This window comes from Anabrus simplex, chromosome 5, assembly GCF_040414725.1.
Source record: "Anabrus simplex isolate iqAnaSimp1 chromosome 5, ASM4041472v1, whole genome shotgun sequence".
In the NCBI taxonomy this organism is placed as follows: Eukaryota; Metazoa; Arthropoda; class Insecta; order Orthoptera; family Tettigoniidae; genus Anabrus; species Anabrus simplex.
In genome coordinates, this window is record NC_090269.1 from 62,136,475 (window position 1) to 62,161,377 (window position 24,903).

The 24,903-nt window shown below is 39.6% G+C and overlaps 1 protein-coding gene across 1 annotated transcript in view; it reads right to left on the reverse strand.

Moving 5' to 3' along the window:
* The window catches only part of LOC136874353 (mucin-17), a 215,664-nt gene extending 193,485 nt beyond the window's left edge, over positions 1 to 22,179 (reverse strand). Inside the window, exon 1 of the mRNA XM_067147992.2 lies at positions 21,526 to 22,179. Within this exon, the coding sequence (XP_067004093.2) occupies positions 21,526 to 21,619 (94 nt within the window). The 5' untranslated portion in view covers positions 21,620 to 22,179. The remainder of the gene's footprint in view (positions 1 to 21,525) is intronic.
* Between the last annotated feature and the right edge of the window lie 2,724 nt (positions 22,180 to 24,903).

The following is a 24,903-nucleotide window of genomic DNA, read 5'->3' on the forward strand; positions in this document are numbered from 1 at the left end:
TTTTACATTTTAAAGGAAAGTTACATGATAAAAGTTTCGAACCTGCCCCGAGGGTTAAACTGCTGAGCTAGCAAGAAAAGAAGTTATTAAAAGGCCATTACCTTATGGACGAACCGCTGCCCGAAGAAAGAGGCGCTTCCCGCCTCCTGCTACATAATCACACTAGGATAGATGTTACTGAAGTGGCCCGGAGACCAGAAAATCAGCAGTTTAAATACCCTCGTGGAACATTCGAGACCTTTCAAGAATGAGAACCCCCCCCCCCTCAATTTTATTGGCTAGGATCAAGCAACATCTCCATATCGGAGAAGACATACGTTATTGGTCAAAAATTAATTAGAGAAATTCAGGATTGGCTAAATTCAAAACAAGCGGAAAGAGAAGGGTTATACTGCCAACCCAAAAAATAACTGAAAGAAATTTAACAAAGAACAAACTTATGACTACAAAATTTCTTCAAAAAAAGTTCCTTCACTTCGCACTAGGGTGCACAATTGTAGTTCTTAATTAGTGCCATCTAGAAGAGAATGTTCACACTTCTTACTACAGAGCAAACAAATATAAATCGAAAAAGACACAGTTCAGAACTTTTCAAAATTTACAATAGCGACATCTTCTGAGAAACTTTAGAATTAACATGGTTGTTAAAGTTCAGGCTTCCTCCAGTAGAGGAGTTTCAACTGGCGCCATGTTTGAATTAGCGGCGTGGAGGTGTACCGCCCGGTACAATAATAATAATAATAATAATAATAATAATAATAATAATAATAGTAATAATAATAATATTGGCTTAAAGTACCACTAACTACTTTTACGGTTTTCGGAGACGCCGAGATGCCGGAATTTAGTCCCGCAGGAGTTCTTTTGCGTGTTAGAAATCTACCAACACGAGACTGACGTATTTGATCACCTTCAAATACCACCGGACTGAACCAGGATCAAACTGCCAAATTGGCGTCACAAGGCCAGCACCTCAACCGTCCGAGCCAGTCAGCCCGGCAATAAGCAAATAATCCGAGTATTTATTTACTTTAATGTACAAGGAGAAACATTCCATTCTGCTGTCTTGCAACTCAAACGGACACTTCATAAATTATAGTCTACTCCAGTAGCGTAGTCAGGATCGGCTGTTGGGGGGGAGGGTGTTTGTAGTTAAAAAAAGATGGTAGAACGCAATGAAAGTGGATGAATGGCTTGTCATTATAAGGACGCTGTTACAAGTGAATTACAGATCTGTTGGTTCTACATTATGTCTCTGAATGTTTAATTATTTTATTGTTTACTAGCAAGATACCCGTGCTTCGCTACGGTATTATACTGAAATTTATAATTAAATGCTTAACGTATTATATATAATCCTCCGATATTCGTGATCTGACTCGTTTTCTGGGAGATTACGGCAAAGTTCCTCACATTTTTCAATCTTTCTTTCCAGCAATCAATTTCGTACTTCCCGAGGTAGGTCCAGGTATTTCACGCGGTCAGTTTGGTCCCTAAATCTTTGCCATCTTTCCCTATACGCATTTTTAATATGGATCAAATCCTGAAGGAGATCCGGCGTGGTGTCGTCTTGGGTGCCTTGGCGGTACTGAACCCGCGGCTTGACTGTATTCGTAGTCATTACCAGGCCAGGACCCGTTTCCAGCGCGGTCCGCACAATTTGACGACGGTCCAGAACATTATTATTATTATTATTATTATTATTATTATTATTATTATTATTATTATTATTATTATTATTATTATTATTATTATTATTATTAGATGTTCTGGACCCCACAGCAAGATGCAAGACCGCTACTTGGCGGTAAATTACATCTGCTACCAATGTCATTGTTGACAATGTGACCAACACCATTGTCGCGCGTAGGCAAGTGTCCGGGATTTCTGGCGATACGAATGACATACTTCCGTGCATTACTGACCCTATTATAGAGGTGAATAATTTGACGGTCAATCTCATTCCTATCGTTTATTTCAAATGTGTTTAAATTTTTATTTATATGCCAGGAGAGTCTACTGTAATCTAAGAATGTTCTCCGAAGGAAAATATGGCTGTTGAAATCGAACCCAGGAAAGATTAAAAATGATCGGTTTATGATCAGAATAAGTACATCGAAAATCTACAGCCTGTTTTTAGTCATTCGACAGGGTCAGGAATGGAATGAATAAAGCCCCATCTAGCGGCGAAAATAGGAATTGTGCCGGCTGCCGAAGCACTCCACTGGGGCAATGAGCGATGAATGACAAATGAAATTAAATATTGGACAGTGTTTCTGGAATGAATGATGACAGGGAAAACCGGAGCATCCGGAGAAAAACCTGTCCCGCCTCCAATTTGTCCAGCACGAATATCACATGGAGTGATCGGGATTTGAGCAACGGAACCCAGCTGTGAGAGGCCGGCGCGCTGCCGAGTGAGCAACGGAGGCTCCTTATAAGTACATTATGAACTGTAAAATCAATTGGTCTCACCTCCTTTTACACACCACCGCCGTTAAGTTTATTTACCCCCCCCCCCCAAAGAAAAATTAAAAGAATTTAAAGTAGATTCCAAACACCAATGTTCACGTCTTACCTTCAGTTTTGAGACATAAGTATCCCCATAAAAATAGTTCACCTTTTTTTGACCTTTTCATCACCCCCCCCCCCCCGCAGGTGAATTTTCCGGCAAAAATACTTGTTTCTTTAATAGTAAATGATCTTCTAAATACCAATTATCACGACTCTTAAATTCTTCAGTTTTTGATTTGTGTGTCCTCATGAAAGGAACTCAACTCCTTTTCATTCCTGCCGCCCTAGATGGTTTCCCCTTCAAAACGCGTTTTTCTTTGTTTTTAAAGGAGAGCCAAATACCAATTTTCACGTCTGAAACAACTTTAGTTTCTATTAGATGTATGTATTCTCATACAGTTAAGTCAACTGGTTTTTCAATTCTTTCACCCCCCCCCCCTTCATTGGATTTTCCGAAAATACGTGTTTCTTTACTTTTAAAGCAGATTCCAAACATCAAATTTCACGCCTGTAACATCTTCATTTTTGAGATATCAGTAGCCTAATTAAAAGAAATCGACACCATTTTCAGTTACTTTTACACACACACACCCCTTCCACCCAAGTGGTATTTCCGAAAACTAAAAATACACGTTTCTTTGTTTATAATAGAGATAAAAATACCATTTTCACTTCTGTAACATGTTAAGTTTTTTGATATATACTGTAGAAATTCTCATTTTAAAATTTCACCCTTTTTTATTTCCCCTTAAAGGGAGTTTCCAAAAACAAATCACCTACGTTTCTTTACATTTACAGGAAATTGCAAATACCTACTTTTTACGTCTGTAACATTTTACCTTTCTCAGATATTCTGTAGATATAGTCTTTCAAAAAATTCACCCCAATTTGTCACTCCAGTTTATCTGCCATTAATTGGATTTTCCATAAACAAAAAATAAGTGTTTCTTTATTTTTAGAGGAGATCCCATATACAAATTTTCAGTTCTGTAATATCTTCAGTTTCTGAGATATATGTATTCTCATAAAGGGATTCAAACCTTTTACACCCCTCCTATTGGGATTTACAGAAAACAAAAAATACGTGTTCCTTTACTTTTAAAGGATATTCTAAATACCAATTTTTACATGTGTAAACTTTTAAAGTTTTGAGATGCAAACACATTCATTTTAAAAATTCACCCCCTATTTCAACCCCCATTATTTGGATTTTCGAAAAAACGAAAAAATACCTGCTTCTTTATTTTTAAAGTAGATCCCAAATACCTATTTTCAGGTCTGTAATATCTTCAGGTTCTGAAATATAAGTAGCCTCATTAAAGGCATTCAAACCCCTTTTCCCATTTTTCCACCCTTCCCATTGGGATTTTCCGAAAACAAAAAATACGTGTTTCTATTTTTAAAGGAGATTCTAAATACCAATTTTTACATCTATAAACTTTAAATGTTTTGAGATATAGATACACTCATTTTAAAAATTCACCCCCTTTTCACCCCCCACATTAATTGGATTTTCCAAAAGCAAAATAATTGTTTCTTTATTTTTAAAAGAGATCCCAAATACCTATTTTTAGGTCTGCAATATCTTAAGTTTCTGAGATATTAGTATCCTCATTAAATGCTTTCAAACCATTATTCACCTTTTTACACCCCTCCTATTGGGATTTACAGAAAACAAAAAAATATGTGTTCCTTTACTTTTAAAGGTGATTCTAAATATCAATTTTGACATGTGCAAACTTTTAAAGTTTTGAGATATAGATACAGTCATTTTAAAATTCCACCCCCTTTTCACCCCCAGAATTTGGATGGTCCAAAAGCAAAAAAATTGTTTCTTTATTTTTAAAAGAGATCCCAAATACCTATTTTCAGGTCTGAAATATCTTCAGTTTCTGAGATATAAGTATCCTCATTAAAGGCATTCAACCCCTTTTTCACCCCTCCTATTGGGATCTTCCGAAAACAAAAAATACGTGTTTCTTTACTTTTAAAGGAGATTCTAAATACCAGTTTTTACATTTATAAACTTTAAAAGTTTTGAGATATGGATATACAAATTTTTAATATTCACCCTCTTTTCACCCCGCCCCCATTAATTGGATTTTCCAAAAACAAAAAACACATGCTTTTTATTTTTAAAGGAGATTCCAAACACCAGTTTTTAGGTCTGTAATATCGACAGTTTCTGAGATATAAGTATCCTCATTAAAGGCATTCAATCCATTTTTCACCCCTTTTCTCCCCTCCTATTGGGATTTTCCGAAAACAAAAAATACGTGTTTCTTTATTTTTAATGAAGATTCTAAAAGCCTATTTTTACATCTGTAAACTTTAAAAGTTTTGAGATATAGATGCACTGTTTTTAAAAATTCACCCCCCTTTTGACCCTCCCATTAATTGGATTTTCCAAAAACAAAAAATTACGTGTTTCTTTATTTTTAAAAGAGATCAAAAGTACCAATTTTCAGGTCTGTAATATCTTCAGTTTCTGAGATATAAGTACCGGTATTCTGATTAAAGGCATTCAACCCCTTTTGACCCTCCCATTAATTGGATTTTCCAAAAACAAAAAATTACGTGTTTCTTTATTTTTAAAAGAGATCAAAAGTACCAATTTTCAGGTCTGTAATATCTTCAGTTTCTGAGATATAAGTACCGGTATTCTGATTAAAGGCATTCAACCCATTTTTCACCGTTTTTCACCCCTCCTATTGGGATTTTCTGAAAACAAAAAAATACGTGTTTCCTTATTTTAAAAGGAGATTCTAAATGCCAATTTTTACATCTGTAAACTTTCAAAGTTTTGAGATATAGATACACTCATTTTAAAATTTCAACCCCCTTTTCACCCCCTTAGCAAAGGAATATTCAAAAATCCTCTCTTAGCGAGCACCTACATCTTAATATGAATCTATGCGCAAAATTTCATTTCTTTATGTCCAGTAGTTTTGGCTCGGCGATGATGAATCAGTCAGTCAGTCAGTCAGGACAAGTTATTTTATATATATAGACTAGCAAGATACCCGTGCTTCGCTACGGTATTATACAGAAATTTATAATTGAATGCTTATTGTTTTAGATATATAATCCGCCGAAATTCACGATCTGACTCGTTTTCTGCGAGAATCCACCAAAATTCCCGATCTGACTGGTTTTCTATTATTTTACGGCACGTTTCCTCCCATTTTTAAATCTTTCTTTCCAGCAATCGATTTCGTACTTCCCGGGCTAGGCTCAGGTATTCCTCCCGGTCAGCTGGGCCCGTAAATCTATGCCATATTTTCCTATAATATTTTTAATATGGATAAAATCCTTTAGGAGATCCGGCGTGCTGTCATATTGGGTGCCTTAGTCATTACCCGTCCAGGAGCCGTTTTCAGCGCGGTCCGCACATTTGACGAGGTCCGGAATATTATTATTATTATTATTATTATTACTATTATGTGTTGCTGGAATGGCTGATGACAGGGAAAACCGGAGTATCCGGAGAAAAACCTGTCCCGCATCCGTTTTGTCCAGCACGAATGCCACATGGAGTGACCGGGATTTGAACCACGGAACCCAGCTGTGAGAGGCCGGCGCGCTGCCGCCTGAGCAACGGAGGATCCTTATAAGTACATTAATAACAGTAAAATCAATTGGTCTCACCTCCTTCTACACCCCACCGCCGTTAAGTTTATTTACCGCCACCCCCCGCCAAAAAAAATAAAATAAAAGAATGCTTGTTTCTTTATGTTTAAGGGAGATTTCAAACACCAATGTTCACGTCTATTACCTTCAGTTTTGAGATATAAGTATCCCCATAAAAATAATTTAATTTTTTCACTTCATTTCACAATAATCCCCCCCCCCTAAGTGAATTTTCCCGCAAAAAATACTTGTTTCTTTAATAGTAAAGGATCTTCTAAATACCAATTATCACGACTCTAACTTCTTCACTTTTTGATTTATGTGTCCTCATGAAAGGAATTCAACTCCTTTACACTCCCGCCCTCCAAGATGGTTTCCCCACCAAAACGCGTTTTTCTTTGTTTTTAAAGGAGATCCAAATACGAATTTTCACGTCTGTAACAACTTTAGTTTTTATTAGATGTATGCATTCTCATACGATTAAGTCAATTAATTTCTCAATTCTTTCACCCCCCCCCCCCACCTTCATTGGATTTTCCGAGAATACATGTTTCTTTACTTTTAAAGCAGATTGCAAATATCAAATTTCACGTCTGCAACATCTTCATTTTTGAGATATCAGTAGCCTAATTAAAAGAATTCATCACCATTTTCAGTCACTCATAACCCCCCTCCACCCAAGTGGTAATTCCGAAAACTAAAAACACACTTTTCTTTATGTTTAATAGAGATAAAATATACCATTTTTCACTTCTGTAACATGTTAAGTTTTTTTTAGATATACTGTAAAAATTCTCATTTTAAAATTTCACCCCTTTTGAGTTCCCCTTAAGTGGAGTTTCCAAAAACAAATCACCTATATTTCTTTACATTTACAGGAGATTTACACCCACTTTTTACGTCTGTAACATTTTACGTTTCCAAGATATTCTGTAGATATTGTCTTTCAAAAAATTCACCCCAATTTGTCACTCCTGTTTAACCGCCATTAATTGGCTTTTCCAAAAACTAAAAAATACGTGTTTCTTTATTTTTAAAGGAGATCCCATATGCGAATTATCAGTTATGTAATATCTTTCGTTTATGAGATATGTGTATCCGCATTAAAGGCATTCAACCCATTATTCACCCTTTTACACCCCTCCTATTAGGATTTACTGGAAACAAAAAAATACGTGTTCCTTTATTTTTAGAGGAGATTCTAACTACCAATTTTTACATCTGTCAATTTTAAAGTTTTAAGATGTAGACACACTCATTTTAAAAAGTTCATCCCCCTTTTCACCCCCCAATATTTGGATTTTTCTAAAACGAAAAAATACGTGTTTCTTAACTTTTAAAGTAGACACAAAATACTAATTTTCAGGTCTGTAATATCTTCAGGTTCTGAAATATAAGTAGCCTCATGAATGGCATTCAACCCATTATTCACCCTTTTACACCCTTCCTATTGGGATTTTCCGAAAACAAAGGAATACGTGTTTCTTTATTTTTAAAGGTGATTCTAAATACCAATTTTTACATCTATAAACTTAAAAAGTTTTGAGATATAGATACACTCATTTTAAAAATTCACCCCCTTTTCACCCCGCCCCATTAATTGTATTTTCCACAAACAAAAAATACGTGTTTCTTTATTTTTAAAGGAGATCCCAAACACCAATTTTCAGGTCTGTAATATCTTCGGGTTCTGAAATATAAGTAGACTCATGAAATGCATTCGACCCCTTTTTCAACCTTTTCCAGCCTTCCTATTAGGATTTTCCGAAAACAAAATATACGTGTTTCTTTATTTTTAATGGAGATTCTAAATACCAAATTTTACATCTATAACCTTTAAAAGTTTTGAGATATAGATACACTCATTTTAAAATACATCCCCTTATCACCCCCCCCCCCTTTATTAGGTTTTCCAGAAACAAAAAATACGTGTTTCTTTATTTTTAAAGGAGATCCCAAACACCAATTTTCAGGTCTATAATATCTTCAGTTTCTGAGATATAAGTAGCCTCATTAAAGGCATTCAACCCCTTTTTCACCCCTTTTCACTACTCCTATTGCGATTTTCCGAAAACAAAAAAATACGTGTTTCTTTATTTTTAATGAAGATTCTAATTACCAATTTTTACATTTGCAAACTTAAAAAGTTTGTAGATATAAATTCACTCATTTTAAAAATTCACCCCCTTTCCACCCTCCCATTAATTGGATTTTCCAAAAACAAAAAAATACGCGTTTCTTTATTTTTAAAAGAGATCAAAAGTACCAATTTTCAGGTCTGTAATATCTTCAGTTTCTGAGATATAAGTACCGGTATCCTGATTAAAGGCATTCAACCCATTTTCCCACATTTTCACCCTTTTTCATCCCTCCTATTGCGATTTTCTGAAAACAAAAAAATACGTGTTTCCTTATTTTTAAAGAAGATTCTAAATACCTATTTTTACATCTGTAAACTTTTAAAGTTTTGAGATATAGATACACTCATTTTAAAATTTCACCCCCCGTTTCACCCCCTTAGCCAAGGAATATCCAAAAATCCTCTCTTAGCGAGCACCTACATCTTAATATGAATATATCCCCAAAATTTCATTTCTTTATGTCCAGTAGTTTTGGCTCGGCGATGATGAATCAGTCAGTCAGTCAGTCAGTCAGTCAGGACAAGTTATTTTATATATATAGATTGTAAGTTTCTGTTTATTTTCTTATTGTAAAATGTCCATTGGGGGGGGGGGGGTCTGACTCCCAGTACCCCCCTCCCCTGGCTACGCCCCTGATCTACTCTACCGAAAAGTCTCCTAACCGCAAAGACGTGGTATTTTGAATATAAACGGACTGTCCTTTCTGAACATCGCCCTCTATTCCACAAGAAGTTGAGAGATAAGTGCTGCTATTCCACTCATGTATCACTCATTTGAATTAAACCAAAACTGTTTCTAAAAACTGTTAATCATTAAACTACAGTCCGACTCGTTGGCTGAACGGTCAGCGTACTGGCCTTCGGTTCGGAGGGTCCCGGGTTCGATTCCCGGCCGGGTCGGGGATTTTAACCTTAATTGGTTAATTCCAATGGCCCGGGGGCTGGGTGTATGTGTTGTCTTCATCATTTCATCCTCATCACAACGCGAAGGTCGCCTACAGGCGTCAAATAGAAAGACCTGCACCTGGCGAGCCGAACCCGTTTTGGGATATCCCGGCACTAAAAGCCATACGACATTTCATTTCATTAAACTACAGCTGTTATTATGAAATATTTAATAGATTCTTTGATTTTATATGGTGTTATCAATTCTCCATCACTGAGCAGAAGTGCACAACCATCTATGTGCACTAAAAAATACATGTATGTCAGCGTTGTTTAATTAACACGACATGGCTCTAACCCTATTTAAAACAGATTTTCTCTCACTAGGAATATTATTTTAATAATAATAATAATAATAATATTTGCTTTACGTCCCACTAACTACTTTTACGGTCTTCGGAGACGCCGAGGTGCCGGAATTTAGTCCCGCAGGAGTTCTTTTTACGTGCCAGTAAATCTACCGACACGAGGCTGTCGTATTTGAGCACCTTCAAATACCACCGGACTGAGCCAGGATCGAACCTGCCAAGTTGGGGTCAGAAGGCCAGTGCTTTAACCGTCTGAGCCACTCAGCCCGGCAAATATTATTTTATTTTAGCCTAGCCAATTTATGAAGTAAAATACTATCTTGCAGTTCAGTAATATAAAACGAAATATTATGTAAATGGATAATAGTGAGTGGTATTTACTTATTTTTGTCATTATATTCACAAAATACCTCTTAAGTACCTACTACCGAACAGGTTAACTCAGCTGTGGAGAAGACAAGTTTCCTATAGTCTCCTATAGAGCTCGCATCATGTGGCTGTCACATTCGGTGAAAATAAGAAAACCACGTAAAGCAGACCAATGGCATTGTCTTGCGAATACTAGACGACTGTACGCCATATCTGGTTCCACTAGGATTCGAACCTCGGCCGTATGGGTGGACAGCCAGTAGATAAACCACACTTTTACCACTGCCGGAAAGAGTACTTCACAATAAACGGTTCATATAAGAAGATTAGGAATCATCGGAGTATGGAGACAAACAATATCTCACGGTGTCGTAACGAATCCTCGTGAAGAGAACATGGCGGGTCTCGGGCCAGTGCCTCGGTCTTGGTGCTATTTAGGGCATAGCGAGCTCCAAAGCACCTCTCGTTAATTGGTAGCACGACGAGGAAAGTTGTGTGTGAGGAATGAGGGCCTGACATCTACTCCACTTAAATGCATCACTGGGTAGAACTTCCCTCACTCTCCGTATGTAAATATTAATTACCGAGCGAGTATCTGCGCGGTTTACGTCACGTAGCCTTCAGCTTGCTTTCGGATGATAGTGGGTTCAAGCCCCACCGTCGGCAGTCCTGAAGATGATTTTCGATGGTTTTTTTTTTTTTTTTTTTTTTTTTTTTCATACCAGGAAAATGCTCGGACTAAAGCCCAGTCCTATTCCACAGTCGCCGTAAGACCTGTCTGAGTCGCTGCAACGTAAAAACCAATAACAAAAAATTACTACTACAAAATAATAGACCACATTATTGGTACCAGTCTTCCAGTTGCACCACTGTAACAAAACAGCATTTCACTGTGCAAATTATTTTCTTCTTCTTTATGAAACATTAAAAAAACACTGTTATCAGTCACTTCGAACTTTTGTTTAATAATTTTCACAACACGTTTCGGAGACTGTGCTCCATCGTTACGTGGTGAAATGGTGATCAGACATTGTTATTCTACTTGATATGCGTTTGTTTCCGAATAATATAATACTGTAGTATTACATTTGGTAATGGTGTAATGGTTAGTGTGATAAGCTGCCAACCCGGAGACCCGGGTTCGAATCCCGGCTCTGCCACGAAATTTGAAAAGTGGTACGAGCTTCGGGAGGTCAACTGAGTAGAGGATGGCTCGATTCCCACCTCAGCCATCCTCAAAGTGATTTTCCGTGGTTCCCCACTTCTTCTCTAGCCAAATACCGGGATGGTACCTGACTTAAGGCCACGGCCGCTTCCTTCCCTCTTCCTTCTCTATCCCTTCCAATCTTCCTATCCCCCACAATGCCCCTGTTCAGCAGAGCAGGTCAGACTGCCTGGACGAGGTACTGGTCTTCCTTCCCAGTTATATCCCAGACCCAATGTCTCATGCTCCAGGACACTACCATTGAGGCGGTAGAGGTGGGATCCTCGCTGAGTCCGAGGAAAAAACCAACCCTGGTTGGCAAAATGACTAAGAAAGAACGAAAGTATTACATTTAAGAATAGGGGTTAGGTACACGTGTGTACAGAAATGGTGTCCCGACATAAACAGTCAACACTGCCCCACCCCGCTACTGAAAAGGAGGGTAAGGGAGTGGACGGGTAGTGATGAAGGCACAGTGAGTGTACTGCTATACATCCACCACTGTGCCCATTTCAGGCACAACAGTCTTGTAGCGAGTTGTCTACCTGCAGCAGTGCGTTAAGCGAGGAGATGGGGAGGTATAGGGACGCCATGCTTTGTTTATATCGGCACACCATTTCTGTCCATGCGTGTATATTATGCTGTAAATATACAACATTCATGTTGGGTCCTGTAAGTGTGTGTGTCGTTTCAATTGTTGCTACAGCTTAAGAGTTTTTAAAAATATTTATTTTCCATTTTAGCACCGAGCATATGTTGTAGATGTCTTACTTGATGTATATGAATTTATAGTGTTTCTAAAATGTCCAAGTGTATCCCTTACAGATATGTTTGTGTGTAAAATGGTGAGATAATTCTTTATATATGGCACTTCATGTCCTGTGCTATGTAGATGTGCAGCAACTGCTGATTTATCATGCTTATATAGCCGAAATTCCACCACGTGTTGTTGAAATCTAGTGTCAAATCCTCTGCTAGTTTATCCAGTATTAAAAGAGTCACAGATTTTACAGGTGATTTTGTATATACAAGCCTGTTTGAATGTTATCTGGTGTATGACTGAGTGGTAGAATCTGACCCTGTTTCTAGGTTGAGAAGCTAACAGGGGGTTACTGGGGGTTAGAATACCCCTCCCCTATAGAAATTTTACAAAATAATAATAATAATAATAATAATAATAATAATAATAGATTAATATTGTTACTTAGGTAGTAAAATAACTAACGATCGCAGAAGTAAGGAGGACATAAAATGCGGACTGGCACAAGCAAGGAAGAGCTTTCTTAAGAAAAGAAATTTGCTCACTTCAAATACTGATATCGGAATTAGAAAGATGTTTTTGAAGACTTTCGTGTGGAGCGTGGCATTGTATGGAAGTGAAACATGGACGATAACTAGCTCTGAAAGAAAGAGAATAGAAGCTTTTGAAATGTGGTGTTACAGAAGAATGCTGAAGGTGAGATGGATAAATCGAATCACGAATGAAGAGATACTGAATCGAATTGGTGAGAGGAGATCGATTTGGCTAAATTTGACGAGAAGAAGAGATAGAATGATAGGACACATCTTAAGACACCCAGGACTTGTTCAGTTGGTTTTTGAAGGAAGTGTAGGTGGTAAGAACGGTAGGGGTAGACCAAGGTATGAATATGACAAGCAGATTAGAGCAGATATAGGATGCAATAGTCACGTAGAAATGAAAAGGTTAGCACAGGATAGGCTGGCATGGAGGGCTGCATCAAACCAGTCTAAGGACTGATGACTCAAACAACAACAACAACAATATTTGTTCTGCGTTCCACTAACTACTTTTACGGTTTTCTAAGACGCCGAGGTGGCGGAATTTAGTCCCTCAGGAGTTATTTTCCGTGCCAGTAAATTTACCGGCACGAGACTGACGTACGTAATTGAGCACCTTCAAATACCACCGGACTGAGCCAGGATCGAACCTGCCAAGTTGGGGTCAGAAGACCAGCGCCTCAACCGTCTGAGCCACTCCGCCCGGCTTTGCAAAGAGAAAATAAACAGAAACTGACCTTGATCGTATTGTTCTTGTTCTGTATTTGAATGTAAGATGTTGTAGTGTACTGCGATCTAAATATCAACATAATTCACTTGTATCAGTGTCCTATTAATAATGAGAAGCCTTGCATGCGCGCAGCACATATGCACAAGCACCTTCATTGCGTTCTATCATCAAACTATAACCTCCTCTTCTTCTTGGCGGTCTTTTCCCAATTAAGGCGACATTCCGGAGATAAAAATCGATGTTTTTGTCATTTTTGTGATTTTTTTTTTTTTTACTAAAATTGAAAGGATTGAGTTTCTTTTTTCTTGTCACGAAGTTATTTCGCTGAATTCAAACAATTTATCACTGTAATAATGATTTGTTTGCCAATTGTAATTTTACATTTAAATCCCAATTTTCTCCCATAATATTCTGCCATATGTAACAAAATGTGTATGGTATATGTATCACAGCTACCTATATTAAGAAACCTGCGTATGGATTTTTTTATTGCAAAATTTTTTCAAGTACAGTAGAATTCCATTAGTCCGGCATCCAACAGTCCGGAACACCCGATCGTCCGGCACCATTCCAGAAATTTTTTTATTTACGTTTGCGACAGTTAAAGCGCACGGCGTGGTTCGAAACCACCCGGAAGTGCCCACAACGCGTCTGCTACTGGTAGACACAATCGGCTGTCACCACACACTCAGTTCCTTGTTTTGATTGCGAGCACTTTTCGCTACAGTTTGCGATCGAGCCGCCGAGTCCCTAAATAAATTCATCACTTTTGCCGAATGTAATACTAATTATAATGCCACTGTACTTATTGATTTATATACAGTATAATCAGAAATAACTTTTATGCCAAGCCACAACGGTCTCGAAAGCAAAAAGATATTCGAGATTTTTTTAAGTCACACTAAAATATTGTAAACTGAATGTGTTGAAGGAAAATTTGGTGCTGCCCTAATTTTGAGCTAAAGTTATTAAACTAATGATTCTGCTGATCAACATTTTACTGCAAAACGCTGTGTTACAGCTGTTTTCGCTGTACGCCTTAACCTATATCGTAGTAAGAGGTACCGCCCGATAGTCCGGCATTTTCGGTAATCCGGCACCGGGCCGGTCCCGAGCGTGCCGGACTATCGGACTTCTACTGTAGTAGTATTTTTTAAGTCCAAAATTTTACAACGTACGAATTACACAAACTTTAGTACGATCTATTTTCTTCTTACTCTGTTTACCCTCTAGGGTTGGTTTTTTCCCTCGGACTCAGTGAGGGATCCCACCTCTACCGCCTCAAGGACAGTGTCCTGGAGCGTGAGACTTTGGGTTGGGGGATACAACTGGGGAGAATGACCAGTACCTCGCCCAGGCGGCCGCACCTGCTATACTGAACAGGGGCATTGTGGGGGGATGGGAAAATTGGAATGGATAGACAAGGAAGAGGGAAGGAAGCGGCCGAGGCCTTAATTCAGGTACCATCCCGGTATTCGCCTGGAGGAGAAGTGGGAAACCACGGAACACCACTTCCAGGATGGCTGAGGTAGGAATCGAACCCACCTCTACTCATATGACCTCCCGAGGCTGAGTGGATCCCGTTCCAGCCCTCGTACCACTTTTCGAATTTCGTGTGGCAGAGCCGGGAATCGAACCCGGGCCTCCGGGGATGGCAGCTAATCACACTAACCACTACACCACAGAGGCGGACACGGTATATCTCCTTATATAAATTATGTACAGAAAAATCTATACGTGGTGCTTTGAAAAGAAGTTTTGTCTACCTAATTGCTAATTTACATGTTAATTAAATTTCATGAAAAAATGGTATTAAAAATGTCAAAGAAAAATTGTGGAAAACTATTAATTGTCTATGAAAGAAATGTTCGTGATATCTCTATTTTTATAAAGATGACATTCCCACAGAGTTTCGTGAAAATCCATGCATTAGGTAAAAATATATTTTTATCTCCGGAGTATCGCCTTGATTGGAGTCAAGACATTCTATGGATTGATCTTCTCACCACGAGGGAGGACATCGAACAGAATAACCACTTCAGAGTCCAAGACCGTAGCTATGACTTTACCAGCTAAGGGTACGGTTTTGAACTTTTTCTTCGTGGGAGAATTAGTGTGGCGCCACTCCAGGGATTGCCGTTTTGTTTCCGGTTCGCAGTGATGAATCCATGCTTCATCGCCTGTGAAAATGCTTGACATGAAATTGTCACCTTCAGCTTCATGACGAACAAGCAATTCCTCCCAGATGTTTCTTATTTGCTCTTTAAGGTCTTCCGTTAGGTGTCGAGGAACCCAGCGACAACAAAACTTTGAATACTCCAACTGGCGGATAGTGTGTCAGCACTACCAACAGAGATGTCAAGTTCAGCAGTGAGGTGTTTGACTGATCCGTCGATCACCTCGAATAAGGGTGTCCGCACGTTCTAACTTTGCAGGCGTCACAGCCGGCCGGCACGCGGGAGATCAGACAGATTTGCTCGACCTTGTTGTGACGATGAAACGCCTAGCCCAACGACTCACCATGCTTTTGTCCACGGCTAGGTCTCCGTAGACATTCTGCAAGCACCTATGAATATTTGTGACTCCGTGGTTTTCCGCCAAAAGAAACTCAATAACTGCTCTCTGTTTGGTATGCACCTAAGTTACAGACACCATTTTGAAGGCTAGTTATAGGGCTGCCACCTATCGAAAACTCCAGCTCGTCATGCAAGGGTAGATAATCGCAAAGAGAAGTAGAGGACGCCGATAGGTCTTGAGGTTATGGAACGTGAGAGATTGAAACCACACGTGTTCAGTAGAACTATTCTGAAACGCCACCAACAAGTCTGAAATCACCATGATGATAAGTAACATCCGAAACAGATACGGCATTTAAAGAAGAACCTCTTATGAAGGATGATCTCGTTCTAATAGGAACTAACAATATCTAGTAATAGGCTACAACCACCAAGATAGTTCAGTGGGTGAAAAGGTCGGCCGTTTTAGTGAATACCCATTGATTTTGGAGGTAGGTGGATTCAAGAATACGTTTAACATCTTCGGCTGTCTGGGTAGGGTAGTTAACTGGATGCTCGTCGTCTGTGTTGAAGAGTGTCTGCCTTTCACCCGAAAACCCCGAATTCGATTCCCGGCCGGTCCAGAGACTTTAAATCTGGAGTGATGGTTCAGACAGGGTTCATTGAGCAACGTGAGACCAACTGAGGAGCTCTTGATATTGGAGATAGCGGATTCGGTCAGAAGCCAAGCAACATAGATGACATCGTCACGCTGACATCTGAAGGTCGTCTGGTTGGACAGCAGTCATCGTGGCATGCCAAGACCTTAATGGGCTGTTGTGTTACAGGTTTATATTTGGCGTTTGTTTCTGTCCTGTGTTGATCGAGTCCTAGCACAGTCGGTTAACATTCCAGAAACGTTAAATTTAGTAGCAGGCAAAGATTCTGTACCTCTGCTTCTCTTAATTTCAATAATAATAGTAGAGACGTAGAACAAAGCATTATTGTGGCGATTTTCAGTATTATTACCTATGGACAGGTTCTCTCAAGAGTGAAGCAATGGCTCCGTTAAGAAAGGGATATACATAACAAAGGTTAAGACAAAGAGCTCACTGAAAGAAAAACCAGTCAGCATTCCTCAGGAAATGAGAAGTATAAATCTGTAATTGATGCTTCAGACTACACGACTAGGTTCGGAGAAAGTGTTGCGAAAGTTATCACTATTGTATATTTCCCTGGATAGATTCCATCATCCCTGTAACTGAACCTGATGTAGGCTACAAATTACCCTATGAATTAATAAACGGTTAACTTTTTGTGTTGTCTTGGGGTGTACTACGGCGAATGTACTTACATTAAACCTCAACCTCTACTTCCCGATTACTTCCAACATGTTTGGGAACACCCTATATAAAACTTCATAACATTAAGGGTCTTGAACATGTCAAGACAACTGGTGCCACCGAACGAGTTATCTACGCGGTACGAGTGATGTAGCCGTAAGTTTGAATTCGGGAGATGGGGGTTCGAACCCCTCCATCAGTAGCCCTGAATATAGATTTCCGTGGGTTCCCATTATCACACCCGTAAAATCCTGGGGCTTTGCGTTAAGGAAAGATATGCACGAAAATTCATTCATGTAGGCCTATGTAACTTGGACATTATTTGAATAAGAATCATGCAACTTTGTACACTGATTTAAAATACATCGTTCTTAGCTATAAACATTAATCAGTTAATTTAAATTAAAAAATTGAAAAAACTCAAATTTGAATTTTTGTCATATTGACGTACTCTTTTCTCAGCAACGCGGAGGTCCTGGACCTTGTAATTTCTTTTAGTAATTTCTAAGATCTTGATGATTTATTGTCTGCATGCGTTTTTCATTTCATTCCTATTTCGATTTTTAAAAATAAATTACCTTTTATATTTGAAAACTTTACGAGATATATAATATTATAAGACCTATCTGTGTCGATGCGACGTAAAACAAATAGCAAAAAAAAAAAAAAAAATATATAAAAGCAATGCCTGAAAAAAGGGGGCATGGCACCTGACGCGCATGTGTTATGAATTTAGTGCACTGAATTCAACCAAATCCTTTTGGGACTAGATTCCCTACATAATAAGCTAGCAATTTCAGCAACAATAAAAAATCATAGTTTTGAAGGATTTCGTGCACATGCCCCCTTAATTAAGATTCATTTCCTCAACCCATCGTCGCTGAAAATCTGAAGGTATTAGTAGGCCTACGAGATTAAATCACCAGCCAAAAACGAGAAAAGTCAAACGACTGCTGCCCAGCCAGACAGCCAGCAGTTCCTGAGTGTCACAGGGTTAGCGTGACGACTTCCTCAGTCGTATTGTAACATTTGCATGAGAGGACCAGAGTGATTCCACACTCTGCTATGATTTAAGTGTCTTGTTATGGACTGGACAGGGTTGTCTCATTGAAACATGCCTGAAGAGCAAATAAATGGAAATGAACAACTCACTGTACTTAAAATGTAGCTCATATACAGCTACACACAATCTAGGAACCACCATAAAACAAATTATCAAGTTTCCTCATAATATGTTACGTGCATGGGAATCATGAATAAACAGAGTCCATGAAAGAAAAAGATAACAATTAGCTGCGTCATCACAAAGTACTACTGTCCTCTCTTACCTTAAATAGCAACTTGTGGGAATTTTAACTGTGATGAAGCCGGATTTCCTGGTGCTCTATGCAGTTACTGTAATTAGTACAGTTCCCCGTTACCAACTTAGTCCTTGTAAACCTTCCCGAGTATTCTACTTCTGAAGATAGCGTGTCACTCTTTCCATACAGACCAATGCTGAGGGGACTAATTCGGTTTGTATGCGAAAATAAATCAAGGCTCCCTTGGCGACGAGTGACTTCGCAGGTTCTTGTTCTTGTTTCAGGAAAAGACAAGCCGTTCAAATTTTACTGAAGCTTTCTAACGTATTGTTCCATTCCACTTCATTATTGTGTTGAATACACCTGTTTACAAGAAGTTTCGTTTCAGAGATAGACTATATGTAGCCACATTACGATCATTTTTTTTTTTTTGCTAGTGGCTTTACGTCGCACCGACACAGATAGGTCTTATGCCTTGTGTGAAAATGGGAAACCACGGAAAACCATCTTCAGGGCTGCCGACAGTGGGATTCGAACCCACTATCTCCCGGATGCAAGCTCACAGCCGCGCGCCTCTAACCGCATGGCCAACTCGCCCGGTCATTATGATCATTAGAGACTAATCATTAGTTCTGATCTTAGGTGTTATTTTGAATGTAAGAAGCTAACAAAGGGGTTTCAATTGACACAATTCACTAAATAGTATATACTGCTAAGTTTCAACTTTAAAAAGAGGGGTTTATTGACCTAGGTGTTAGGCCCCTTTAAACAACCAGCATCATCATCATAAAAAAAAAGTTAAAAGTTAAACCCAGTAAATACTAATATTGATTATTACTTCAGTTTTACAACAGTAATTTTGATTTACTAAAGTGTAGTTATTTCAATTTTAACGCTACCATTCTTGCACCATTCTATCGAGCATTAGCCCTAGACAGCTTGTGGTTAATAATTATAATGAATATCATATTTTCTGTATGTTTAGTCCTCAGCCCGAAGGCTGGTTGGATCCTCTACAGTTCTACCATCAGCTGTCATAGATGGCCTTGGCATCACTGAAGAGGCGTACTAGGGAAATGAGGAGTGAGGTAGTTTCCCGGTGCTTTCCTCACTGAGCTAGAAGTTGCTATTACATATCAGTCTGTCAAGCAACATTTTCACACTATTCATAACAGTGACTGGCTGCATAAGGAATGGTATTATTGGCATCGCTCATACCTCGGTCACTTTCATATTGTCAAAGCAAAGAATAAGACTGAGACAGATCAATGAAAGTAACAAAATTGCTCTAGCCTATATCGGAAGACATAGTGTACTTTAAACACTAGATCTCGCCAGCAAAGGCATTCATATTTACTAGATTTCACCAGACTTTAAAATAGGTTTTAAGAATGATTAGAGCCAGCCACACTTGCTCACTGTTCAACTTAAAAAAAAGAAAGTTTTAGCCACTCTCGAGCATAGAATGCACTGCTGTGCTGTGTCTCGTTTAATGCTGTAATGCTGGCAAGCCTCGTATAGGGTATTGTGAAATCGTGTGAAAACCTGTCCCGCCTCCGCTTTGTCCAGCACAAATCTCACATATAGTGACCGGGATTTGAACCACGGAACCCAGCGGTGAGAGGCCGACGCGCTGCTACCTGAGCCACAGAGGCTACTCATTGGTATTATTTAATCTAATATTTTGCTTATCAATATCCATTTCCTACACGCGATTGTGAGTGGGATTATTGGTATTATTAATGTACAAGATAACTGCCGAAACCGTCATTTTGAAGCCGGATTGCCTTTCATCCCAAAATTTTTCCTACTACGGTACGAATACATGATGATGTCTGAAGTTTCTCTTTCATTTAGGACCTAACATCTTTGAACCTGTTGTATCATATGTGATTTACAGTATACCGCCAGTAACCTCAGCCATTATATTGCAACAAATACTCTTCTTCGAATGTTGGTCAGTAACTAATATTGGAGTATTTATGTTTTAATTGTGTAGCTTGAGGGGGCATAGAGGGAATATAACTAAGACAACAAATGGTTCAGGACACAAAAGTACCTAAATCAGAATTGCTGATATTAAAAGATTACAATAATTATATAAATTTAAAAGGAAAACAAGGTGTGAATCTATTTACGACTTAATTAGCTTGGTTTTTAATGAAAATACACAGCCTATTTCCAGTCATTCGACCGAGTCACGAATGGAATGAATGAAACCCCATCTAGCGGCGAGGACAGGAAGAGTGCCGCCTGCCGAAGCCTGTCGCACTTCTCTGGGCCAATGAGTAATGACTGACCAATGAAATTATATAGGAGAGTGTCGCTGGAATGAAAGATGACAGGGAAAACCGGAATACCCGGAGAATAACCTGTCCCGCCTCCGCTTTTTCCAGTAAAAATCTCACATGGAGTGACCGGGATTTGAAGCACGGAACCCAGAGGTGAGAGGTTGGCACGCTGCCGCCTGAGTCACGGAGGCTCTTGGTTTGTAATAACATTTAATATTTAGATATCATCGATCCAATAGTCCGGCTCCATGGCCAAATGGTAAGCGTGCTGGCCTTTGGTCACAGGATTCCCGGAAGGGTCAGGAATTTTAACCATCATTGGTTAATTTCGCTGGCACGGGGGCTGGGTGTATGTGTCGTCTTCATCATTTAATCCTCATCACGCCACGCAGGTCGCCTACGGGTGTCAAATCGAAAGACCTGCACCTGGCGAGCCGAACATGTCCTCGGATACTCCCGGCATTAAAAGCCATACGTAATTTCATATCATTGATTCAATAGTACGGTATCTACATGCCGTAAAGTTATTTTCAGAACTGAGGACTTAAAAGTCCTTATCGTATAAAAACCAGGTATGTTCTAACAGTAGGTCTTTTCCCGTTTTCTATTAATTACCTAATGCATTCATTTTGTGTTTGATGTTCGCTTCTCTGGTAGTACCAATATGCTTAACAAAGCATAAATATTCATCTGCAATGCTAATCTTATTCACACCCATGCTTATCATTTTCTGTCTTCATGCTGGTTGATCATGCTGGAACATTATTTAATAAACGGCTTCAGAAGCCGTCACCTACGTTAAGACTGTTTCACAAGGAGCAGGAAGTGACAGCCTTTGCCTCAAACGGCAGTTCAAGTTGAAGGCCGAACATCGTACTACTTGTGTTTATATTTTGATTGCTTCAAGGTAACGCAATGCTTCACAACAGGTTAAAGACCTCAGTATCGTATCTTACCTTCAACAGATCGTAGGAAGACGATCACCATCATCACTAGCGCTGGATGTAATGTCCGCCCGCGGCAGCAGAGGTAACTAACCTTAGCCACCATCTTGTTAGGGGAGAATAACGATATAAGTAAAAAACAAAAACAAAAAAACCTATTGGTACTCCTTCTTGAAGGTCACTTAGTAACACGTCACTACCACAACACAAAAATTAGAACACTGGGACTGTCTAGGTCACCTGACATACAAGGGTAACACCGGATTCGTCCATGTTTCACCTAATCGAATCATTGTTGAAACAAAATAGCATCATCGATGGAATAACACACACACAACACACGAAACAAGAGTATAATATTTTCAGTCTTTTTAAAAAAAAATCTGTGCTGAACAAAAATTAATCCGCGCACTGCTTGAAAACTTATTTTGGGCGAACCTTTATAATATCAATTATTTAAAATTTCACTCGCAAAACTAGATTAGTTCATAATTTATTCCATTAAATATGGTCATCAAGTCATGACAGAACTTAGAATTTGACAGTCGATCTAGAAAAAAAGACGGATTTCACTTGAAAGTTCATGATGCGAGAAGCAAATGTTTCACCACATTGCCTCTAAGGCTGTAGTGACACACTCACATGTTTGAGCGCTGTCGCACATGAAACCTGTCTCTCCTGCACCGTTGGTAAGCTCTTACTGAAGAGAAAGAGTAGAGAAGGTTGCAGTCGTACGCCGGTGTTCCCACCAGGTGGCGCAGGTGGAGATTCCAGGGTTGTCCACATCAAGAGGATACAAAGAAGAAAGTACAGAATTCAAGAAAGCAGTCGATGGTGCCACGATTCAAGTTTCTTGATGACACCCCTGCTTTCTGAGTCACCGTCCTTTATCACGTTGAAGTCCGACTGGGCCTGGCCTGGCCTGGCGTACTGGCCTTCGGCTCAGAGGGTCACGGGTTCGATTCCCGGCCGAGTCGGGGATTTTAACCTTAATTGGTTAATTCCAATGGCTCGGGGGCTGGGTGTGTGTGTGTGGCGTATTCAACATTAGAAATCATCCTAGGTAGGGCCCTCATCATCACAGACATGCAGGTCGCCTAATAGGCCGTCTACTAGAAAAAAAAAGACCAGCACCAGGCCTCTCCGGAGGCCATATGCCATTATTATTATTATTATTATTATTATTATTATTATTATTATTATTATTATTATTATTATTATTTCTTTCTTAATCAGCTTACCCTGCGGGGTCGGTTTCTCCCTCGGACTCAGCGAGGGATCCCACCTCTACCGCCTCAAGGGCAGTGTCCTGGAGCTTCAGACATTGGCTCGTGGGATACAACTCGGAAGGATGACCAGTACCTCGCCCAGGCGGCCTCACCTGCTATGCTGAACAGGGGTCTTGTTGGGGGATGGGGAGATTGGAAGGTATAGACAATGACGAGGGAAGGAAGTGGCCGTGGCCTTAAGTTAGGTACCATCCCAGCATTTGCCTGGAGAAGTGGGAAACCACGGAAAACCACTTCCAGGATGGCTGAGGTGGGAATCGAACTTACCTCTACTCAGTTGACCTCCCGAGGCTGAGTGGACCCCGTTCCAGCCCTCATACCACTTTCCAAATTTCGTGTCACAGCCGGGAATCGAACCCGGGCCTCCGGGGGTGGCAGCTAATTGCACTAACCACTACACCACAGAGGCGGACATTATTATTATTATTATTATTATTATTATTATTATTATTATTATTATTATTATAGTGGTGGTGTTATTGTTTTAAGAGAAAGTTCAACTTGGCAACCGTCACTGATCAGATCAGAGAAGAAACGGATAGAGGTCAGACCCATCGAAAAATGAAGGTATCAGCAAAAGAAAGAGGAAAGCCCCGAAGAGTGTAAAAATGAAAAAGTCCCTAGGACTCGCAAACCGTCTGGGTCGAAAGAGATCAAGAGTGGACCAAGTGAGGTCGAATAGGAAAAGTGAAAGTGAGAAGCCTGACACAAGCGAGTGGAACGAAGACCAGACTCAGCTAGGGACCCGTGTTTGCCCACCCACGCCCTCAACTTGAAAGACCCCTGGGGCTCATTTCAGTCGGGCAGGGGGAGACCGTGGGCTCATTCTTACTATCATTATTTCTGGTTGCAGCTTTGAATATCAGGAGCTAGAAAAAGAAATTAAATTAATAATGTAATTGTATATTGGTTTATGGTTAAGTGTTTAAAAATGATGTTTAAACTCGGTAATACAGATCCGCGCGTCACTTGTTACGCACGCCAGTGACACATAATAATATTTGTAGCATCACACGGTAGGTCAATCGTAGCCCAAACAATTATTGTAATGTATTCAATATCGTTTGACGGCAAGAGTGTTCACTTCAGACTTAATGGTTTAGAAAACGGTCATATTTATTAAAAATAAGACTGTCGATTGATTAGAATGTTTAGTGGGTTAACTGAATTCGTTTAACAGATTAATTGAATTTCTATTGGTTTCGAACTGTGTTCATGGTAGCAACTCGAACGCAAATATAATTTCATTATAATACACACAATGTAGTAATATATTCGGTCAGGCACGTTGGCTGAATGGTCAGTTCGGTTCTGAGGTCCCAGGTTCGACTACCGTTACCTTTATTTTGTAATTTGCTTTACGTCGCATCGACGAGGGGGTTTCGACTCCCTCCTCAGGCATCCTCGAAGTGGTTTTCCTTGGTTTACCACTTCTCCTCCAGGAAAAAGCCGGGATGGTATATTAACTCCCTTCCCACTTCCTTGTCTATGTCTTCCAAACTTCCCATCCTCTCACAAGGCTCCTGTTCAGCATAGCAGGTGAGGCCGGCTGGGCGAGGTACTTGTCATCCTTCTCAGTTGTATCCCACGACCCAAAGTCTCACGCTCCAGGACACTGCCCTTGAGGCGATAGAGGGGGGATCCCTCACCGAGTCCGAGGGAAATACCAACCCTGGAGGGTAAACAGATTAAGAAAGAATTATCTCCCAATTTACTTGGAAGTGTATTGACGTAATGATTTGCTGGATGTAGTGCTATCTAGCAGTCTTGTCTCCGAAGAGCATGGGAACTCCTGTTGTTCTTCGCACTCGTGCCATTCCGGATGTATTTCTCGTTTAACGGGCTGCTGTACAATAAAATTCCTATCCGCTCTCAAATAAAACATGCTCATCTGTCGTAAACACATCTTTTCCAAATTCGTTCACTAGCTGATTTTAAAATGCACGTTTTGGTGGTGTTACATTTGGCATTTTTCTTGCCCAGAACAATAGTATTCACTTCAGAGGATAATTCTGTACTGAAGCGGAAAGTTAACTGTTGTTTTAAATCCCTTCTTTTTCCATTTGCTCTTGGCCTTGAGGTGCACAGGGGGGTGGGGGGG